Consider the following 19,370-nt stretch of genomic DNA (forward strand, 5'->3'; position numbering starts at 1 on the left):
ACTGGGGTTAAGTAATCCTTGGTACCTGTAGTACTGTAGAATATAAAGCATCAGTTGAAAAGAATGAGGTGTACCCATAAAAGACAATATGAAAACATCTTCAAGCTATAAAAGCAAATTGCAAGAAATACATGCATCATGTTCTCATTTACATATAAACATACATACAAATGAAAGTTACATTTTTTCTCATACAAGAGGAATGCACAAAGAAAATATGGTAATATGGAAGGAAATACTCCAAACTGGTGATAGTGACTTCTGGGAAGGGTATTGGGGTTCTGGCTAGATTGCACTTATGACATTTTCTTTCAGCTCTTCTGTATATTTGAATTTTTTTACTATGGTCATACATTGGTCAATAGTTAACAAAAAGCAGTAAACATTTTATATAGAATATAGGGAGTTTTCCCTTCTTTTGCAAGGATATTCACTTGTTTAGGAAATCAAGAGGCCAATTCAGACTAAAAATTTATCTGGTCTATGAGGAAACTACTAAGAGGTGGTCCCATCTGTTTTTGTGTTTACAAAACCACATCATGACTTTGCATACTAACATGTAAAATATTCTTCTCCCCATCTCTGTGTACCTGTTCATTTTGCTTCTTGCCCACTACTTCTGAGTCAACTTCCAGTCAATGTGGCAGGCTGAATTGAATTAAAGGACTTCTTCCTCTGATTGCAGAGATAAAATAAAACAACAAAATTTTTAAGAGACAGGAAAGCTCAAAATTAAGAAAGAGATCTCTTCAGTTGCCAGTAAAAAAGGAGAATTTCAAAGTCATACCAGTGAACAGAAGCCAAACAGCACAAAGGAGTATTGTAACTGAATACTGGTTGGGTGTTTGGTCCCTGCAGAGTTAAAGGAGTATTATCTCTGGAAGGCTGGAGGAGGGGGCACAGAAATTGAGCTACCTACAGAAAGATGAGACCCCTTAAGAGATGCCCATTTATTTACAAAATGTTAATAGGAAAAAATATACTTGTGCCAGGTATCAATGTATTGTCTTCTAATTTATGCTTCACTGTCTGCTCTATGAAAATTGATCTGAGCCCTTTAGATTTTTTTCCATTTCCAGACGGTACGATGTCAAGTATTGTCAGCAGAGGGCGCTGGAGAGGGATTTCAGAAGGAAGTGGTTTTCTGTCCTGGCTTCTGGGGTGCTCTCTCAACAACCCCCTGCAGCACAGACAGGGCTTCCCCAGTGCCCAGCTCCTGCAGCAGAGGCAGCATGTCCAGCAGCAGGCTCCTTTAATGCAGGTGGTTTTTCCAACATCCAGCTTGCATGGTGCCTAGCAGCCAGCAGCTTCCCCAGCAAACCCTTTGGAGTACTGTATTGGTGTGCCTCCTGGGAGATACCTTCTATGAAAAGCTTCCCCTACAACACCCCGAAAGGCAGATTTCCAGCCTTCCAGGGTGCAGTACCACTTAACTCCTCTCCAACCAGAGGACCACAGATTGTCACCCCAGTCCTGGGGGGATGTAGGGTCTCATCCCTGAATACTCTATCTGAGCCCCTAGAGGTATATCTGTGATTCCCACATTCTCTTTTTTTTTTTTTTTCTTTTGAGACAGAGTTTCCCTCTTGTCTCCCAGGTTGGAGTGGAATGGTGCGATCTCGGCTCACTGCAACCTCCAACTCCCGGGTTCAAGCGATTCTCCTGCCTCAGCCTCCTGAGTAGCTGGGATTACAGGAGTATGCTGCTACTGCCTGGCTAAGTCAAGGTTTCACCATGTTGGCCAGGGTGGTCTTGAACTCCCGACCTCAAATGATCCACCCACCTCAGCCTCCCAAAGTGCTGGGACTACAGGCATGCGCCACTGTGCCCGGCCCTCGCACATTCTTTAGAATTCTTTTATTATGAACCAATTCCTCAATACTCTGTTATACTATTGTTATGCTGTAACATGTTGTAGTTAATAAGGTATATTTCTTTATATTAAGCTTGTGGTTTTCCCATGTGTTCCGCCCCCACACCACTTCTCACATCCCCCAGTGTTTCAGCCTTGCCAGGAGTGACAGATAAAATTAAGTAAGCAAAGAGGTCCTTAAAAAGCACTTCATGGGCTGGGTATGGTGGCTCACATCTGTTATCCCAGGACTTTGGAAGGCCAAGGTGGGTGGATTGCTTGAGCCCAGGAGTTCAAGACCAGCCTAGGCAACATGCGGAGACCCCATCTCTACAAAAATACAAAAAAAAAAAAAAAAATAGCTGGGCATGGTGGTATGTACCTGTAGTCCCAGCTACTTGGGAGGTTGAGGTGGGCAGATCGCTTGAGCCCAGGAGGTTATGTTGCAGTGGGCTATGGTCGCACCACTGCACACTCCAGCCTGGGTCACAACGGAGCAAGACCCTGTCTCAAAACAAAAAACAAAAACAAAAAAATAGCACTTCATGTCTGTACTCAAACAGGAATCCTGCTGGATAGGGGTGCTGTTCAAACAAGGGCCTTGACCTTGGGGCAATAGGAGAAGCCCAAAGTGGTCAAGCCTAGATCATGGCAATTAGCCATTAGTGGTAAAGTGGACAGTCATGCAATCAGATCTCCAGGGATGGTACAACATGCAGAGAGTGCTGGCTGTGACTTCGTGCTCCAGACACTAAATCAACAGGCAGGCTACTCCGTTCTTCATTATTTCCAACCAAACATGCTCACGTATAGAAAACTAGATATGTAACCTCCATTGAAGAGTGTTTTCATCTGATTCCCTGACCTGATTCAGTTCACAAATCCAGATTCCTTTTTTTTTTAAGAACTCATCCATGTAGAATCCAGACTCTCTTAAATGACAGGATGGTTGGGTACTATTGAGGAAGAATCCTTCTATGACCCCACATCTGCCCCATAAAGTTTCTCCCAGCCATTCCCAAAAGAAACTGCAGCCATTTGCCTGGGCTGACACTAAGCCCCAGGAAGCCAGAGCACCACTGGGCTTTTTCAGTCTGAACAGGAGCTTATGGTGGCCAGGTGATAAACGGATTCCTAACCCAAGTTTGCATCTTGGCAGGCCCAGTGGAAACTGGCCTCTTTCTTAGGATATTTCAGTATTCTGAGTGCTTAGTTGACTGACCTCAGCAAGTAGCCGAATGCCCACACTGGCTTTCCCTGACCAAGTTGCATGTGATCCTGTTAAATTTCATAATACTTATAGTACCTAAAATTACTCTGCCTCAAAAAAAAGAAAAGAAAGAACTCAAGAAACTACTTTCTGATAGCAACAGCAACAAAGCAAGTTTACTCAGCAGGAATGAAGCAAGGTCATTTATCATACTTGAATAATTTAGACAGACATGCAGGTTCCATGGACGGGATTTTATTAAAATGGTACATAGATTTCATATTTAAATTTAAAAATGAACATTTTTTTTCTAGTATCAAAATAGTCATTTTTAAAATGCCTTGAAAAACTTTAATACAACTTTTAATATATTAAATATTCACCTGAAATCTCAGTCATTTCTCTCTCATCTCTCTTTGCTAGAATCTTGCCTGACCATCACTATCATTCTGTTCTCATTTTTATTTTCTTTTTTGGCATCTTTAATGCTTATCCCAGAAAAGCATTAAAAATAAAATATTTTTCTCTAAATCCACAATTTAAAAAAAAAAGAAAGAAAGAAAAAGAAGAAGTCAATGACAACATTTGACATGATATTGAAGATTCTTATTAACCAGGCTCACCTAGTTTGCCCACATCCAAATCTCTTTAGTAAATATCAGTTCTTGCCCTGAAACTGGAAATACTGACCCAATAGCATCCTCTAGTGGCCAGACTGTAGCAAAGCATCCAACCATACAGGAAGGTTTTGGACCTTGGGTTATGTGGAAGTTAGGTGTTGAAAGTCTAGATATGGAGACCAAAAAAAAAATTTTTTTTTCAGGGATTATAAGACAACTGGCTTCCTGGAAACCCACTCTCAACACAAGTTGCCTACAACTGCTCGGCAAAGTCCCACGAACGCCAGCGTCACACAATACTGACACGCTCCATCAAAAGCTGGACTCCGGTAAGGTTTTCTTTCGACCTAAGGAAAGAGTGTGGTATTTGACCCTCTGGAAGGTGCCATGAGAAGCCTGCTCCCCTGGAACAGTCCTTTGCGACGTGCCCAGCGCGCTGCCTCTCGGAGTCCTACTGACTTTGCGAGGGAGGCGGAGAGAGCTGGGGGCTGACCAGACATCTCTCTCCAGCCGGCCACCCAGGCCCCTGGCCAGGCCCTCTGGGATCCTGAAGGAAGGAGGTGAGCCTGGAACCCGCCCATCCATGGCAGGGCTCAGCCTGCCACTCACCAGGGAGATGGGGGGCACCTGTGGGGAGACCTCTGCCCTGTCATTCCTCCTGTTCTCCTTCTTCCGAAACACAGACCTCAGAAGGGTGAGTGTCCCCTGCAGGGGTCTGTCTATCTCAGGGGTGCCTCTGCGGCTGTCTTTGCTGTTTCCAGAGAACCCCACATAGGGGGAGGGTGGGCTGCTCTTGCTTCCCATCTGGAAGCTCTCCTTCCAGCTCATGGCCTTCTGACACTCTGGTCGGGCTGGTTTCTCATGCTCCACTGAAGGCATCACAGTGAGGGGCAGGTCAAACTTTCTGGGAAGCCTAATATCTTGCACTGCATTTTCCTTGGGTTTCCTTGCTGTGTTTGGACCATCTAAGTTTCCAGGGGCCAGACAGTGGTTGGGTTGAGCCGAGGGACAGGCCACCCCGCCTGGACCTCTTTCGACGGCTCGCCCACCATCTTCACTTTTAGCAGGAAGGGCGACGTTTGACCTCGGCGATGCTGACCTCTCGTCCTCAACCGCGGTCCCCGTCAACAGCGACACAATGGACTGGCTGGTGGACCGAGGCCTTCGTCTGGATTCCAAGTACTCCACTAACTCAACGGAGGCACCCGATGACTTCTCCTTGGATCCAAAGGACCACCGCAGGGGCATGGTCTTGAAGGGCCCCTGCTTGGCTCGGGAAGTGGTGGGCGCCTTCATGCTAATGCTTCTGCCTTTCAGGCCACGCACCAACCGCCTGCACTCCAACCCTCCTGAAAGAGACACGAAGACTGTCAGTGTGCAAGTCACCCTAGAGCTGCCACGCTAGTCATCTGACGTTTACTGAACACCTCAGGTATAGGAGGCACTGGGCTAGGTACTAGAGACACAGCAGTGAACAAGCCAGGTGGGGTTCCTGCCTTTGGGGGATAGCAATGGTTTCACCCACTCTTCCTCAGTCTCCACTTACACATTTGAAGCCACAGGGCGAGCCAGTGCTAAAGAAGGTATCTACATCCTGGGCAGCACGGACATCTGGCAAAGCTCAATCTCATGGACATCTGACCCTAAGACTGAACAGCAGTTTCCTCCATCTTTAAATATCCCCATGAAACAGAATGCTCAGCAAAAGTTCCGACCTTTCTAGGTCATATTAGGTCCTTGTACCTTTCAAATGCAAGAATCTCAGATATCCTACCCTGGGCTAAAAAAGAAAAAAGAAAAGAGCTGTGTGTTTATCAGAGCTGCCACATATGCCTGTATTCCGTGCGTCTTGCAACATCTGTCCATAGCTGGGAAGACGTTTTTGAAATACACTGTTAAGTGAGAACAGAGTCTAAAAATTAGCATACTAGGTTGCAAAAGGAATTGCGGTTTTCGCCATTTAAAAACAAATGGCAGCTGGGTGCAGTGGCATCCCAGCACTTTGGGAGGCCAAGGTGGGCAGATCACCTGAGGCTGGGAGTTCGAGACCAGCCTGGCCAACATGAAGAACCCCTGTCTCTACTAAAAATACAAAAATTAGCTGGGTGTGGTGGCATGCGCCTGTAATCCCAGCTACTCAGGAGACTGAGGCAGGAGAATCACTTGAACCTGGGATGCAGAGGTTGCAGTGAGCTGAGATCACACCACTGCACTCCAACCTGGCAACAGAGCAAGACTCCATGTAAAAAAAAAGGGGGGGGACCCCGTCAGTGCCACAGCCAACACAATGGGTGACACAGAGAGAGGCCAGAGATGGTCAGGTGCATGGGTGAGAGCTCAGGAAGGGCAGAGGAACGAGGTGCAGGGGAAGGAATGCTGCAGGAATGCAGGGGGGCAGGGTGCGCATCAAGCAAGCACCACTGGGGAAATGGCTGGAGCAGGAAGAAGCAGAACGCCTGTTACCTCTGAAAGGAGTCAGAAAGCATTCCAAGGAGTTGACTTTCCGGGTTTTTCATGGAGAATGTTTGCTTGTTTTCTTCCTCAAAGCATTTCTTTACATCAGCCAGTCACAGATAGTTTTACCCAAAACACTCTGTAATTTTGGTTTGGATTGACCTTGTTAAATTGCCAGCCTTTGGGGGGGAAGAAGTGTTCTGAGGTCTGAGATGTGTGTGAAGTTTTTCTTTTTTTTCCCTCTCCCCCAGCCCTGGGAAGGGCAGAAAAGGGTGCTTTGTATGAGTAGGACAAAGCTGTGACTTTTAGCCTTTCAAAATGAGAGCACACTGCCTGGAGCCCCGGCAGGTGGCGGGAGGAGTTGGCAACTGCCCAAAATAGCGGTTCTTCCTTTCTTCCTGGTAGGAAAGGGTCTGAGGCCAGGGCTGACATCAACGCCTGAGCCACATCTCATGGGAAACACAGAGGCCCACAGAACTCGCGTCTCCTCTTTCTCGGGGCGGCAGTGAAAAAGTGCTCCTGCTATTTTTATTCTCCTTCCATTTATTGGGCTATGATGACAGGATCTGAGACTGTGATGGCTTTAACAAAATGAGAGATAAGCAGCATAAGAACAGAAGGGAATGAGGGGCCCCCATGCTCACACCACACTTCCTCTCTACTAAGTCACTTCTCATCCCGGTGGGTGACAGTCCTGGTACCCCTCTCCTGGGGAGACGGATGAACTTTCTGGGATGCTGGGAGACAGAGGTAGGGGTGGTGGTCAGAGACCCCTGAGTACTAACTCTGGTCCAATGCCCACCCCACCCCAAGATCATTCTGTTTCCAGCCAGGCTGGCTTGAATGAGAACCAGGAAGAGCCTACAGCCTCACACCGCATGAAAGACACAGGCAGGTGGGTTCTTCCTGAAGGTTATCTAAGCCCCACAGCATCATAAACGTGCTTCTTCAGCCCCACAAGAGCCCCCTCCACCCAGGTGGTGCCAGTGCAGCCAATGGGCACAGTCCCCTGACACCCCCTCCACACTGCAGCTCTGGAGCCAGCAGATGTGCTTAGAGAACTGCCACATCTGTCCCCATCCCTGTGTGGCCACCTTGATTTCTGCAAGACGTTTTCATTCTTGGCTAATGAAATATGCATCAGTCCGAACTCACATGTTTTGTGAGCAGGGCAGGGGACGTCTTTGTGCCATGCTTGGCCCCCCTGCCACAGAACAAGACTTTTCCCAGTTGAGTACCTCCTGTCTCTTTGAGGGCTTCCACTGTGCTTCATACACCCACCTGCTTGCTCCTTCAAAACATATTTAACAAGCACCTACTGTGCGAAGGACTATCTTCAATACAGTTGGTGGGGGAATAACACGCTGCACCTGTCTTTATGAGGTTTGGCAAAAGTAAGAATACATGATACCATGTCATGTTTCTTTTCTTTGTTGTTGTTGTTTTGAAACAGAGTCTCATTCTTGTCACCCAGGCTAGAGTCCAGTAGTGTGATCTCAACTTACGGCAACCTCCGCCTCCCGGGTTTAAGCAATTCTCCTGACTCAGCCTCCCGAGTAGCTGGGATTACAGGCACCTGCCACCACACCCAGCTAATTTTTGCATTTTTAGGAGAGACAGGGTTTCACCATGTTGGCCAGGCTGGTCTCGAACTCCTGACCTCAGGCGATCTACCCGCCTTGGCCTCCCACAGTGCTGGGATTACAGGTGTGAGCCACTGTGCCCAGCCCCAAATGTTTCTTGAGCCGTGGACAATTACCTCACAGCCTGATGACCATTTCTGCGTGGAGGTCAGAGTGCAGCCTGGGTCAAGCCCACAACCCAACTTTCCTCTTCTCTCCGTTAAGGTAAGAAAAAGTTACACTGATGAGCTGAAGCTTCGCCACCTCCGAGACTGAAACAGCAGGATGACGTGGGGAAGAAAAAGGCTGGCTGTCACACCACCAGCCCTCGGGGGCCAAAGCCACCACCCCTTTCATCACTCTAAGAACCGCGGCCATTTAAAAGAGGGTGAAGCAGAAAAGAAAAGAAAACAGCAACACACATGAGGGGATCTGGCAGTCAGAGAAGAATAAACAGAACCGTCAGAGCAGGACCCTGATGAAATAGAGCCACCAGAGGAAATGTGACAACTTAGGATGATCAATAAACTTGCATCTCAGGGAAGAAACTGAAAAAACAGAGACTGAAAAATGTGACAGATCAAGAGATAGAAACCACAAGGGAAAAGGCAGGAGACTCAGAAGATAGATGCAGGAGACTCAACAGCAAATCACAAAGATGTCAGAAGCAGGAGAGACAATCATTAAACAAAAACCAAAAGACATTTCTCTGAAGACAGGCCTGAGTCTGCAGAAAGAAAGGCACCCCAAGTTCTAGGTAGGGTTGAGGAACAAAAACTCACACCTAGGCGTATTCTGGGAGAATCTCTCATCTCCAAGGTCAAGGGGAGCATCTTAAAAGCTTCCAACCAGAAAGAACAAGGGAGTTCTCCCATCAACAAGAAAAGCCTGGGCTTCTCACCTGCAACCCTGGGGCCTGGGAGGCTGTGGGAAGACGGCTGCAGAGGCCCGAGAGAAAAGGACTGCAACGCAAGAGGCTTGCCAGCAGCCAAGCTGCCGTCCACTCCAAAGTGAAACCGTTGCAGCTGCGCAGATTTTGAGACCACGCCACACACACTCGAATGACTCAGACCCACACCCTCAAGATGGGGGGTGACAAGGAGAAGAATAGAAAGTACTAGCTCCTGTCAGCAACATCTCAGAGTTCCCAGAAGAGACCAGAGGGGGCACATGAAAGCTTTCCAAAGCTCTCATTCTGGGGGGAAGGACAGGGAAAAGAGTGACAATAGATAGGTGATGTATTTCTCATCTGATGGGGGAAAGGAGTGATGAAATAAAACTCCTTACAGGAAATAATGGGCTTCTAAATACCAGGACAGAGAAAGTAGCAATAACAAAATGGACCAGACCAGGCGCGGTGGCTCACTCCTATAATCCCAGCACTTTGGGGGACCAAGGCAGGTGGATCACTTGAGGTCGGCTTCAAGACCAGCCTGGTCAACACAGTGAAACTCCATCTCTACTAAAAATACAAAAAATTAGCTGGGTGTGGTGGCGCACCTGTATTCCCGGCTACTCGGGAGGCTGAGGCAGGAGAACCACTTGAACCCAGGAGCTGGAGGTTGCAGTGAGCCGAGATCGCGCCACTGCACTCCAGCCTGGGCAACAGAGTGAGACTCCATCTCAAAACACAACAAAAACAAATTGGATCAGAGTGGCAGAACTTCCCAATGAACCAGGAAACAAAGAGCAACATGCTCGCATCAGCATCACTAAGGAAAGCAAAGGAAGAAACAGCCATGTAAAATCTTTAAAAACGAAATGAACAAAACCAAGTTTTGCAGCTGTTACATTAAGTCAGCATGAACTGAAGGCTCCAATGATAACACGGGCTCTGAACTTTTGGCATTTTAAAAAGAAAACACAAAACCTAGCAACAGGCTGCTTATCAAAAACCACTTAAAACTAACTCAGAAGGAAAGGTTTCTAAAGCCCGAGAGAGGGGCAAAAATGACAGCAGGCAAATGAGAAAGGGAGAAGGCAAAAAGAAAGAAGAAAAGGGTAGGATTATTAATCTTGGACAAAATAGAATGTCAGGCTGAAAACATTAAGCAGGATAAAGAGCCACATTATAATGATAAAAAGCACAATTTAGAAAAGAGATCTAACAGTCATAAACCCGCAGACACCTAGAAATAAAAGAGCTAACAAGATAAAGCAAAAATCACTAAAACACAAAGATTACTTGATTAAAGATACAGCTAGACTGGGCACAGGTAGCTCATGCCTGTAATTCCAGCACTTTGGGAGGTGGAGGCGGGTGGATCACCTCAGGTCAAGAGTTCGAAACCAGCCTGGCCAACACGGTGAAATCCCACCTCTACTAAAAATACAGAAAAAAAAAAAAATTAGCCAGGTGTGGTGGCAGCCGCCTGTAATCCCAGCTACTCAGGAGGCTGAGGCAGGAGAAACACTTGAACCCGGGAGGCAGACGTTGCAGTGAGCCAAGATCATGCCATTGAACTCCAGACTGGGCAACAAAAAAAAAACACACTCCCGACTCAAAAAAAAAAAAAAAAAAAAACAGCTATACAGGAAGGTTTCAATATATCTTCTTCCTTCCAGGAGTCCCAGAGAAGGTACATTTAAAGACATAGGAGACTTGAATAAACAATCAACTCACCTAATTTAATAGTTATGATATAAAGCTCACATCCCTCAAATAAACAATATACGTTACTTTTTATACATGCACACAGCATTTACAAAACAGTAATCATGAACTTGACCACAAAAAGAGAATAATGTGTGGCCTCATGGTGCAATGGTAGCACGCCTGACTCCAAAAAGGGAATAATTTTTGAAAACCACATTCTTGGATCATCACCCCCAAAAATCAAATAAAGCTGACCAAAACAATCTGAAATAGGTAAAACTTCCAGATAATCTCTAGATCAAAGAAGAAATCAAAACTGAAATGAAATACCCTCTGGAGAGTGCTAAAAAAGAGAAACAAAACCTGTGATGCCCAGCAAAAGCCATAGAGGAAATTTATCATTAGAAGCACCCGGACAGAGAAGCTATGGAAGCTTAACTTTCAGGACCCTTTGTTACCAGGGGGCCTCTGAGAAGGACTCCTAGCCATTTTTTTTTTTAACATGGTCATGATTGTATAAAAATTGCAAAAGTAAGATGTTTTTACATTCTTTTTCTTATAGAACCTTCCCCCACACACACCTCAATTATATAAGTTGCAGTCTCCAAAAAACTTGGATCTGTTCATTTTGGTTTAAGATGCCTTCAGTATTAACGATGTTCATGACCAGGGTTACCAGAAAAGTGGCATTCTCAGGCTGTCAGTATTTTTCTACAAAGAGCTGCTGGTGTTTTGCAGGGGTGATTTTTTTTTACTGAGTGGGACTGCTTCTGGGCATTGCAGGAGGACACTTAGTATCCTTGTTGACACCTGCCCCCCACCCCCGGGGACTAAATGCCGGTAGTCACCTCTGCAAATTCTCACAGTCAATAAAACATTCTCCCACATATTTGCACACTCAGGAGGGTAGGAAGAAGTCATACCAACCAGTATTTGAAAACTGATACGCTACATTTTCATCTCGTCCAGGTTTAGTAATAACAAAACAAACAAACAAATAAACAAAACGCTTGATTTTTCTTTTTCTTGTTTTAGACCGAGTCTCATTCTGTCGCCCATGCTGGAGTGCAGTGGTGCAGTCTTGGCTCACTGCAACCTCCCCCTCACAGGTATAAGTGATTCTCCTGCCTCAGCCTCCCAAGTAGCTGAGATTACAGGCATGCACCACCATGCCCAGCTAATTTTTGTTTTTTAATAGAGACGGGGTTTCACTACATTGGCCAGGCTGGTGAGAAACTCCTGACCTCAACTGATCCACCTGCCTTGGCCTCCCAATCTTTTTTTTTTTTTTTTTGAGACAGGGTCTCACTGTGTCACCCAGGCTGGAGCACAGTGGGGTGATCTCGGCTCATTGCAACATCTACTTCCTGGGCTCAAATGATTCTCCAGCCTCTGCCCCCTGAGTAGCTGGGATCACAGGCATGTGTCATCATGGCCAGCTAAGTTTTGTAATTTTAATAGAGACGGGGTTTTGCCATGTTGGCCAGGCTGGTCTCAAACTTCTGGCCTCAAGTGATCCATCTGCCTCGGTCTCCCAAAGTGCTAGGATTACAGATATGAGTCACCACTCCCAGAAATCACTGGATTTTTCAACCATCTCAGAAATTCCAAGACAGGTTTTAAAATCTGTCACCATTTTAGTCCAACCCCAAGAGGGAAAGCTCCCTGAGGAACCAAGGCGCGATCTCTCTTCACGTGAAAGAGATTCTAATCTGGAATGCATGTTTAAAGAGCCTGGGAACCAGGATCTAGCACCCAGAGAAAACGGGTCTATTTTCAGCCCCACCACTTTCAAGGGTGAGCTTCATGACCAGGTGTATGTGACTGATTGCTTCACACCAAGGCTAATTTCCCCTGGGTAGGGCTATAAGGTCACCTCTCCCAAGGGTTTTGGGGACTGAATTAGATAATGTGGGTAAAATGTGCGCAAGGGTCTGCAGGTCAGTGATCAGCCCTCCCCCAGCCTTCTCAGGGGGGCTCTGAGGGGTTTTTCTAGAGCTTTGCCTGACATCTGTCTGAATACCATGTAAAAAACTTGGACCATCCTTTGAATTGCCTCCTCCTGGGAGGGTGCCAAGCACATTTCTCCTTGGGAGAACTGAGAAATGGCCTGAGGTCCTTCGTCATTAAACATTTGAGCCTACTATAGGCAGTGTGGACAGCGATGAACCAGCTTGAGAAAGAACATCTTTTTTGTTGCAGACACTATTTTTTTTTTTTTTTGACTCAGAATTTTGCTCTTGTTGCCCAGGCTGGAGTGCAATGGTGCGATCTCAGCTCACTGCAACCTCCACCTACTGGGTTCAAGCGATTCTCCTGCCACAGCCTCCTAAGTAGCTGGGATTATAGGCATCAGCCACGTCGCCCAGCTGTAGACACAATTTTAGATGTACAATCGTGAAAATGCAAGGGGAAAACAAATGTCCAGACAGGACAAGTCAAAACATACTGCATGAAATAGTGTGCCTGCACAGAAACGTGTTCTAAGGAAATCAGACAACTCCAAGATGCACAGACACGCTGAGAGTGTCGTGTCTACTCGTGAAATTCTGGCAGCCCAAATGCCACACGCTGGGGAGTGAATTAACCAAACTCCGACACATAAATCACCGTAAACCAGAGGTGCGGACTCAATGAGAATCTAAAACCACTTGTGGCTTTAAGATTCTATCATCGTCTCTATTCACTCATAAATACGTAACCAGAGCCTGGTACACACCTAGTACAGTAACTATTTGGAGCATCATTGTTAGGCTCCTAATAACTGGGACTTGAAACAAAACAACATCTAACGCAACCAGTTTTCCCATAGACCGAGTGATATAAACAATAGTTAAGCTCCTACAGCATAGTTCCGGTCCCAAAAGCATTGCCGAACTTCTACATAAACACCAAATCACTTCTATTATTAAACATTGAAAGAAATGTGAGTTGTATATACATTTAAGAAAGAGTAGCAAGTAAGATAATTATTTGCCTACTTATTCCAGCTCAGGGTCATGAATGGCCAGAACCAGCTCTGGACAGGCCCCTCCCATTTGAGGGTGACTCACGTTCACTCACACTGAGACTGTGCAGACAATCAGATTACCTAATGCTACCTAATGGTACTAGAGGACCCGGAGAAAACCTACACAGACATGGAGAGAATGAGCAAACTGCATTCTCCAGCAGTTCTGGCTGGGAATCAATTACTTTTTCTCATCAACATTATAGTGAAATGACTGTTGAATGAAATGACATTAGTTAAGGACCTGCTGTACTGTGTTGGGTACTTGGATACCAGGGTGACATAAAGTATAAAGAAATAAGCAGCTGATGAATACACACACACACACACACACACACACACACACACACACACACAATGCCCAAGCAATTCCACTCCTAGGCATACACCCAACAGAAATGCAGACATGTGGACACCAAGGGCATGAACAAAAATGTTCATAGTAGGACTACTGGTAATGGCTGCAAACCAGAAACAACTCCGAAACCTAACCGTAATATAAAATGTAAACTATGTAAACTATTGTTACAATGTAAGAACTGTTTTTTTTTTTTTAATTATTCTTTTTTTGAGAGGGAGTGTTGCTCTATTGCCCAGGCTAGAGCGCAGTGGTGCAATCTTGGCTCACTGCAACCTTCGCCTCCTGGATTCAAGTGATTCTCCTGCCTCAGCCTCCAGAGTAGCTGGCATTACAGGTACGCGCCATTGTGCCCAGCTAATTTTTCTATTTTAGTAGAGATGGGGTTTCACCACGTTGGTCAGGCTGGTCTCAAACTCCTGACCTCAAATGATCCACCTGCCTCGGCCTTCCAAACTGCTAGGATTACAGGCATGAGCCACCACGCCTGGCCCAATGTAAGAAATTTTAATAAGAGAAACGGTGAGATTCACCAAGTAGCAGACATTGCAGATAGCTTCAAAGCAAAACTTGCAAGGATTTTTGGAGAATCCATAAATAACTCAAATCTATAACAACCATAAATCTGTAACAACTCAGGGAGCTTCTCTTGATGACCAAGCCAGACTTCTCCAGGTCAGACCACGAGGCTAGCCTCTGCAACAGATTCCAGCCCATGGATGATCGTAGCTGCAGAAGAAAGGAGGTGGTTCTCCCACCTCACTCTGTACGCCCTCTTCTCTAAGCCAGTTTGCCTTTTTATTGACAATTGTCAACAGACAACAGTTTGTGTGCTCTCTCTCTCTCATAAGTAAATTTCTGTGCAGAGAACTATGTTATCTCCAAGCTGTTTTTTATTTAAAACAGTAATGATTGAGAGCGATACAAAGGGGCAGGGTACTAGAACATTTTATTTTTTAATCTGGTACATGAAGATGTTCATTTATGAAAATGTATCAGATGTATACTTAACATACTTTAAGTATTGAAGGATTAATATACTTTACTAACATATATATATTTCATATATCTAATTGTATGCAATATGTAAAGTATACTAATCACAAGTATATATAATATTTCTATATATGATAGTTCTACATATTTAACATTTCTATTAAGATGGTATTTTAAAAACTAACCCAAGACCTAACAAGAAATAAGGAACTCAAAAAATAATTTGAACATGTTACCACTTTCTGGCTGAAGGAGCACAAAGGCTAAATAAAGATCTTACACACGCGCACACACATACACACACACACACACAAAGACATGTAGACACATACAAGCACAAACAAAACACACACACACAAACATACAGACACATATACACAGAGACACAGACACACACACACAGACACACAGACACAGACACATAGAAACACACACAGAAACACACACACACAGAGACACAGGCACACACAGAGACACACAGGCACACAGACACATACACACGGAGACACACACATACACACACAGACACAGAGACACACACACAAACACACACAGAAACACATAGACACACAGGCATACACACAGAGGCACACAGAGACATAGACACGCACAGAGACACAGACACACAGAAATATACAGACACACAAGCACACACACACATACACACAGAGACACACATACACAGAGACACACACAGACACACACATATACACACAGAAAGACACACAGAGACACAAACACACATACAGACACATATACAGAGACACAGAGACACAGACACACACACACACACATACACACAGAGACACACACACAGACACATAAACACACAGAGACACAGAGATACACACACACAAAGATACAGACTCACACACACACACACACACACACACACACACACACACACACACAGTTCTTACACTGGTTTTTTGGTTTGTTTTTTTGATTCAAGGTCTTGCTCTGTCACCCAGTCTGGAGTGCAGTGGTATGCCCCCAGCTCACTACAGCCCTAACTTCCCAAGCTCAAGAGATCCTTCCACCTCACCCTCTTGAGTAGCTGGGACAACAGGCACAGGCCACCCTCCCTGGCTTTTTATAGAGATCAGGTCTCACTATGTTGCCCAGGCTTGTCTTGAACTCTTGGACTCAAGCGATCCTCCCACCTTGGCCTCCCAAATGTTGGGATTCCAGGTGTGATCCGACATGCTCGGGCTTGAGGACTTTGTTTCTGTGGTGATCCCCTTGTTCCCAGCACTGTCATCAACGTCTCCCTGTAGACCTGATCATCTCAATGCATCTCTACTATCTCTGACTTGTCAGCCCGCCTTCCTTCGGTCACCTTGCCTGGTGGAGTGTGTACACACTGTGCTTCCTCAACCCCAGCCTCTGGTCCACCTGCTGCAGGAGGGCCTCCCTTCTCTCCAGCCATGGCAGATGCTCCTGGCAAGTCCCCGGTGGCCTTCCAGCCTGATGGAACCTACCCATCCTCACCTTACTCAGCCTCTCAGCAGCATTCAGCACAGTTGGCTGCTTCCTTAAGATTCTCTTTTTTGCATCTGTCAACCACACTCACCTGGTTTTCGTCCCATCACTGGCTGCTCCTTTTCAGTTCCTTTGTTGGCCTCTCCACCTTTGCTCAACCCTTAGTTGCTGGAGGGCCCCCAGGTTTGGTCTCAGGCCTTCATTCTTTTCCATCTATACTATTTCCCCAGGAGACCTCGGCCAACACAATGACTTTCCATTTCATCTATATGCTGATGACTCTCAAATATTTCTGTCCACTCCCCAGTTATCATGCCAATGTGATGCCAACCCCTGGGCTGTGGACGAGTACTGATCTGTGGCCTGTCTGGGACTGGGACGCACAGCAGGAAGTGAGTGGTGGGCAAGTGAGCAAAGCTCCATCTGCATTGAAAGCTGCTAATTACTGCCTGAGCTCCACCTCCTATCAGATCAGCAGAGGCATTAGAATCTCATAAGAACACAAAGCCTATTGTGAACTATGCATGCCAGGGATATAGGTTGTGTGCTCCTTAGAAAAATCTAATGCCTGATGTTCTGAGGTGGAACAGTTTCATCCCAAAACCATCCTCATCCCAAGTCTGTACAAAAATTGTCCTCCATGAAACTGATCCCTGGTGCCAAAAAGGTTGGGGACTGCTGTCTTACAGGATTCTTAAAATTACTATGTAAAAAGACATGGGAATTCATTCAGGGTGGCGGGAACAATATTAAGGGAAAAAATATTAGAGGAAATTATAGAATAGTCTCAAACCCTTTCGGAAGGCCCAAGGGTTTTTTCTATAGTTCTTGGCTGAAGACAGCCAGAGTCTAGGAGCCAGAGAAATTAGGGTGTAAATACAAAGGAATGTGAATAGTTTACCTAGCTAGCTTGTTTACTCATGTGGTCTTTAAGCTTTGAGCCAGAATGGTCCCCTCAGAGGGAGGTTGACCAGGGAGATTACCCTCTAATGGTATTTGCTTTGAGCATCTGAACCTGGCATGTCTTTAATCTTTCTCCACAAATGTGTTGACTTAAAGCCTCTGTTATTAAATCTATGATGAATAAATGAGGGGAGGGCGAACTAGTCAGGGTCACGTAGGTGCTATCTCTTTTTCTGAGTGGCTCACAGCCCCTTGGCACAGTTGATGACTGGAAATTTGTGTCTGAGTGCATTTATTCATCCATCATGCAGCTGGGGTCTGTTGGATGGACCCCGGTAGAAAAAATTAACTTCCCTCCAAAATTGGCTGTTCCTACCCAACTTTCTCCTATCTCATGAACTGTGCAGCTCCTTCCTCTCATTATTTAGACCCTAAGCAAGGAGTTAACCTTGACTATTCTCTTTCCTTCACACCGCACACCCCACATCAGCAAATCCTAGCAGCTCTAGCTTCAAAATACATCCAGTTTGACCATCTCTCACCTAACATACTAGTTCAAGCCACGACTGTCTCCCACCATGTGAGTCTCCTGACTGGCCTTCCTACACCCCCACTCTTCCTCCTGTGATGTATTCTCCAAACACTAGCCAGAGCGGACGCTTTAAAAACTATGTATCAGATCAAATCACTTCCCTGCTCAAAACTCTCCAGTAAGCTAAAAAAGTTGATCTGATGGAGGTAGGGAGTAGATGGTTCCCAGAGGCTGGGATGGGGGAGTGGACAGAGATAGATGGGTTAATAGGTACAAATATACAGTTAGATAAAATAAGCTCTCATGTTTAATAGCACAGAAAGATGACTACAGTTAATGACAATATAGTGTGTATTTCAAAACAGCTAGAAGAGATCTGAAATGTTCCCGGCACAAAGAAATGACAAACACTTGAGGTGATGAATATTCTAAATACCCTAGTTTGATAATTACACATTGTATGCATGTATCAAAATATCACATGTACCCCGTATATATGTACAATTGTATGTCAATTTTTAAAAAATAATGATTTAAAGCAGAAGCATTAAAAATAAATGAATAAAAATTTTAAAAACACCTCTCCACTTGCTATCCACTACACTTGGAATAGAGCCCAAACTTTACACCTCAAGCTCAGGAAGGTAGGTTCCAATATGGCCCCTGTCCACTTCTGCTCTCTCTGCTCCTGGGTGTCTCTGCTTCAGCCACAGCTCTGGTTTCTTCCGCCCTTCACATATCCCACGCCCACTGCCCCCCTTCACCTTGGATGGCTCCTCTCCTGGAGCACACACCTAGCTCCACACAAGTCACTCTCTCTCACTCAGGGCTCTGCTCAGTGTCATCCCTAGAAAGCTGTTCCCCACTAGCCCTATCTACCGGGCCCTGTGCACCTTCCCTCCCCCACCCTCAGACTCGATGCCCTCTTCCCTGACTCTCTTTGTCATTCTCTCTTCTTTAAGTACCAGGTTCCCATGTTTACTTGTTTATGACAGCAAGCTACATGGGGGCAGAGAAAAGGCACCTGTGGCTGGAGAGCAGAGGACAGGGAGAAGCAGACAAGGACAGGTCATAGAAGACCCCACTTAAGAGATGAACAAACCTCTTGAAATGACGGACTCCTTCCGTTCAAGGCTATGATGTGATAGCTCTTTCAATGCAGAGCAGTCACCACGGACATTACAGAAAATTAAAATAAACCAAGCAATTTAACCAACATACCCTTTTCCTGGTTGCAGAGGCTGTTGGTGAAGATGGCAGGGTCAGGAACCTGGGGCAGGGAGGGGCAGGGGGCAGAGCTCCAGGACAGCAGGCTTCCCCTCGTGCTGCCAGTGTTGCTCCCGAGCCGCAGGAGCCAGTGATCAGACAGGGAGGAGCTGGTCGAGCCTGCGGAGTAAGCACAGAGAGGTAGGCTACACCCAACTCCAGCCCTTCAGAGTCCTAGGGGAGCATCTCACAGTCAGATCCCCATTTTGGCCCCATCCTGCAACCCTGGAATGCAAAACCAGAGCAGAACTGCAGAAACCAGTCAATGACCAGAGGGGAAACCTGTGGGGTTTAGGTACCCATGTGACTAAGCTTAAAAGTTTAGGGAGAGGCATTTGAGCACAAAAAGGCAAGTATGGGCCAGGTGCAGTGGCTCCCGCCTGTAATCCCAGCCCTTGGGGAGGCTGAGGTGAGCAGATAACCTGAGGTCAGGAGTTCGAAACCAGCCTGGCCAACATGGTGAAACCCC

At 45.9% G+C, this 19,370-nt stretch overlaps 1 protein-coding gene across 1 annotated transcript in view; it reads right to left on the minus strand.

The window, feature by feature from the left end:
- Positions 1-2,754: 2,754 nt before the first annotated feature.
- The window catches only part of USP43 (ubiquitin specific peptidase 43), an 86,909-nt gene continuing 70,293 nt past the window's right edge, over positions 2,755-19,370 (minus strand). Inside the window, exons 13-14 of the mRNA XM_032279377.1 lie at positions 18,857-19,065; positions 2,755-5,031 (exon numbers count right to left, since the gene is read on the minus strand). Of these exons, the coding sequence (XP_032135268.1) occupies positions 3,995-5,031; positions 18,857-19,065 (1,246 nt within the window). The 3' untranslated portion in view covers positions 2,755-3,994. The remainder of the gene's footprint in view (positions 5,032-18,856; positions 19,066-19,370) is intronic.

This window comes from Sapajus apella, unplaced genomic scaffold (assembly GCF_009761245.1).
Source record: "Sapajus apella isolate SASKATOON/1434 unplaced genomic scaffold, GSC_monkey_1.0 scaffold12, whole genome shotgun sequence".
NCBI lineage: Eukaryota > Metazoa > Chordata > Mammalia > Primates > Cebidae > Sapajus > Sapajus apella.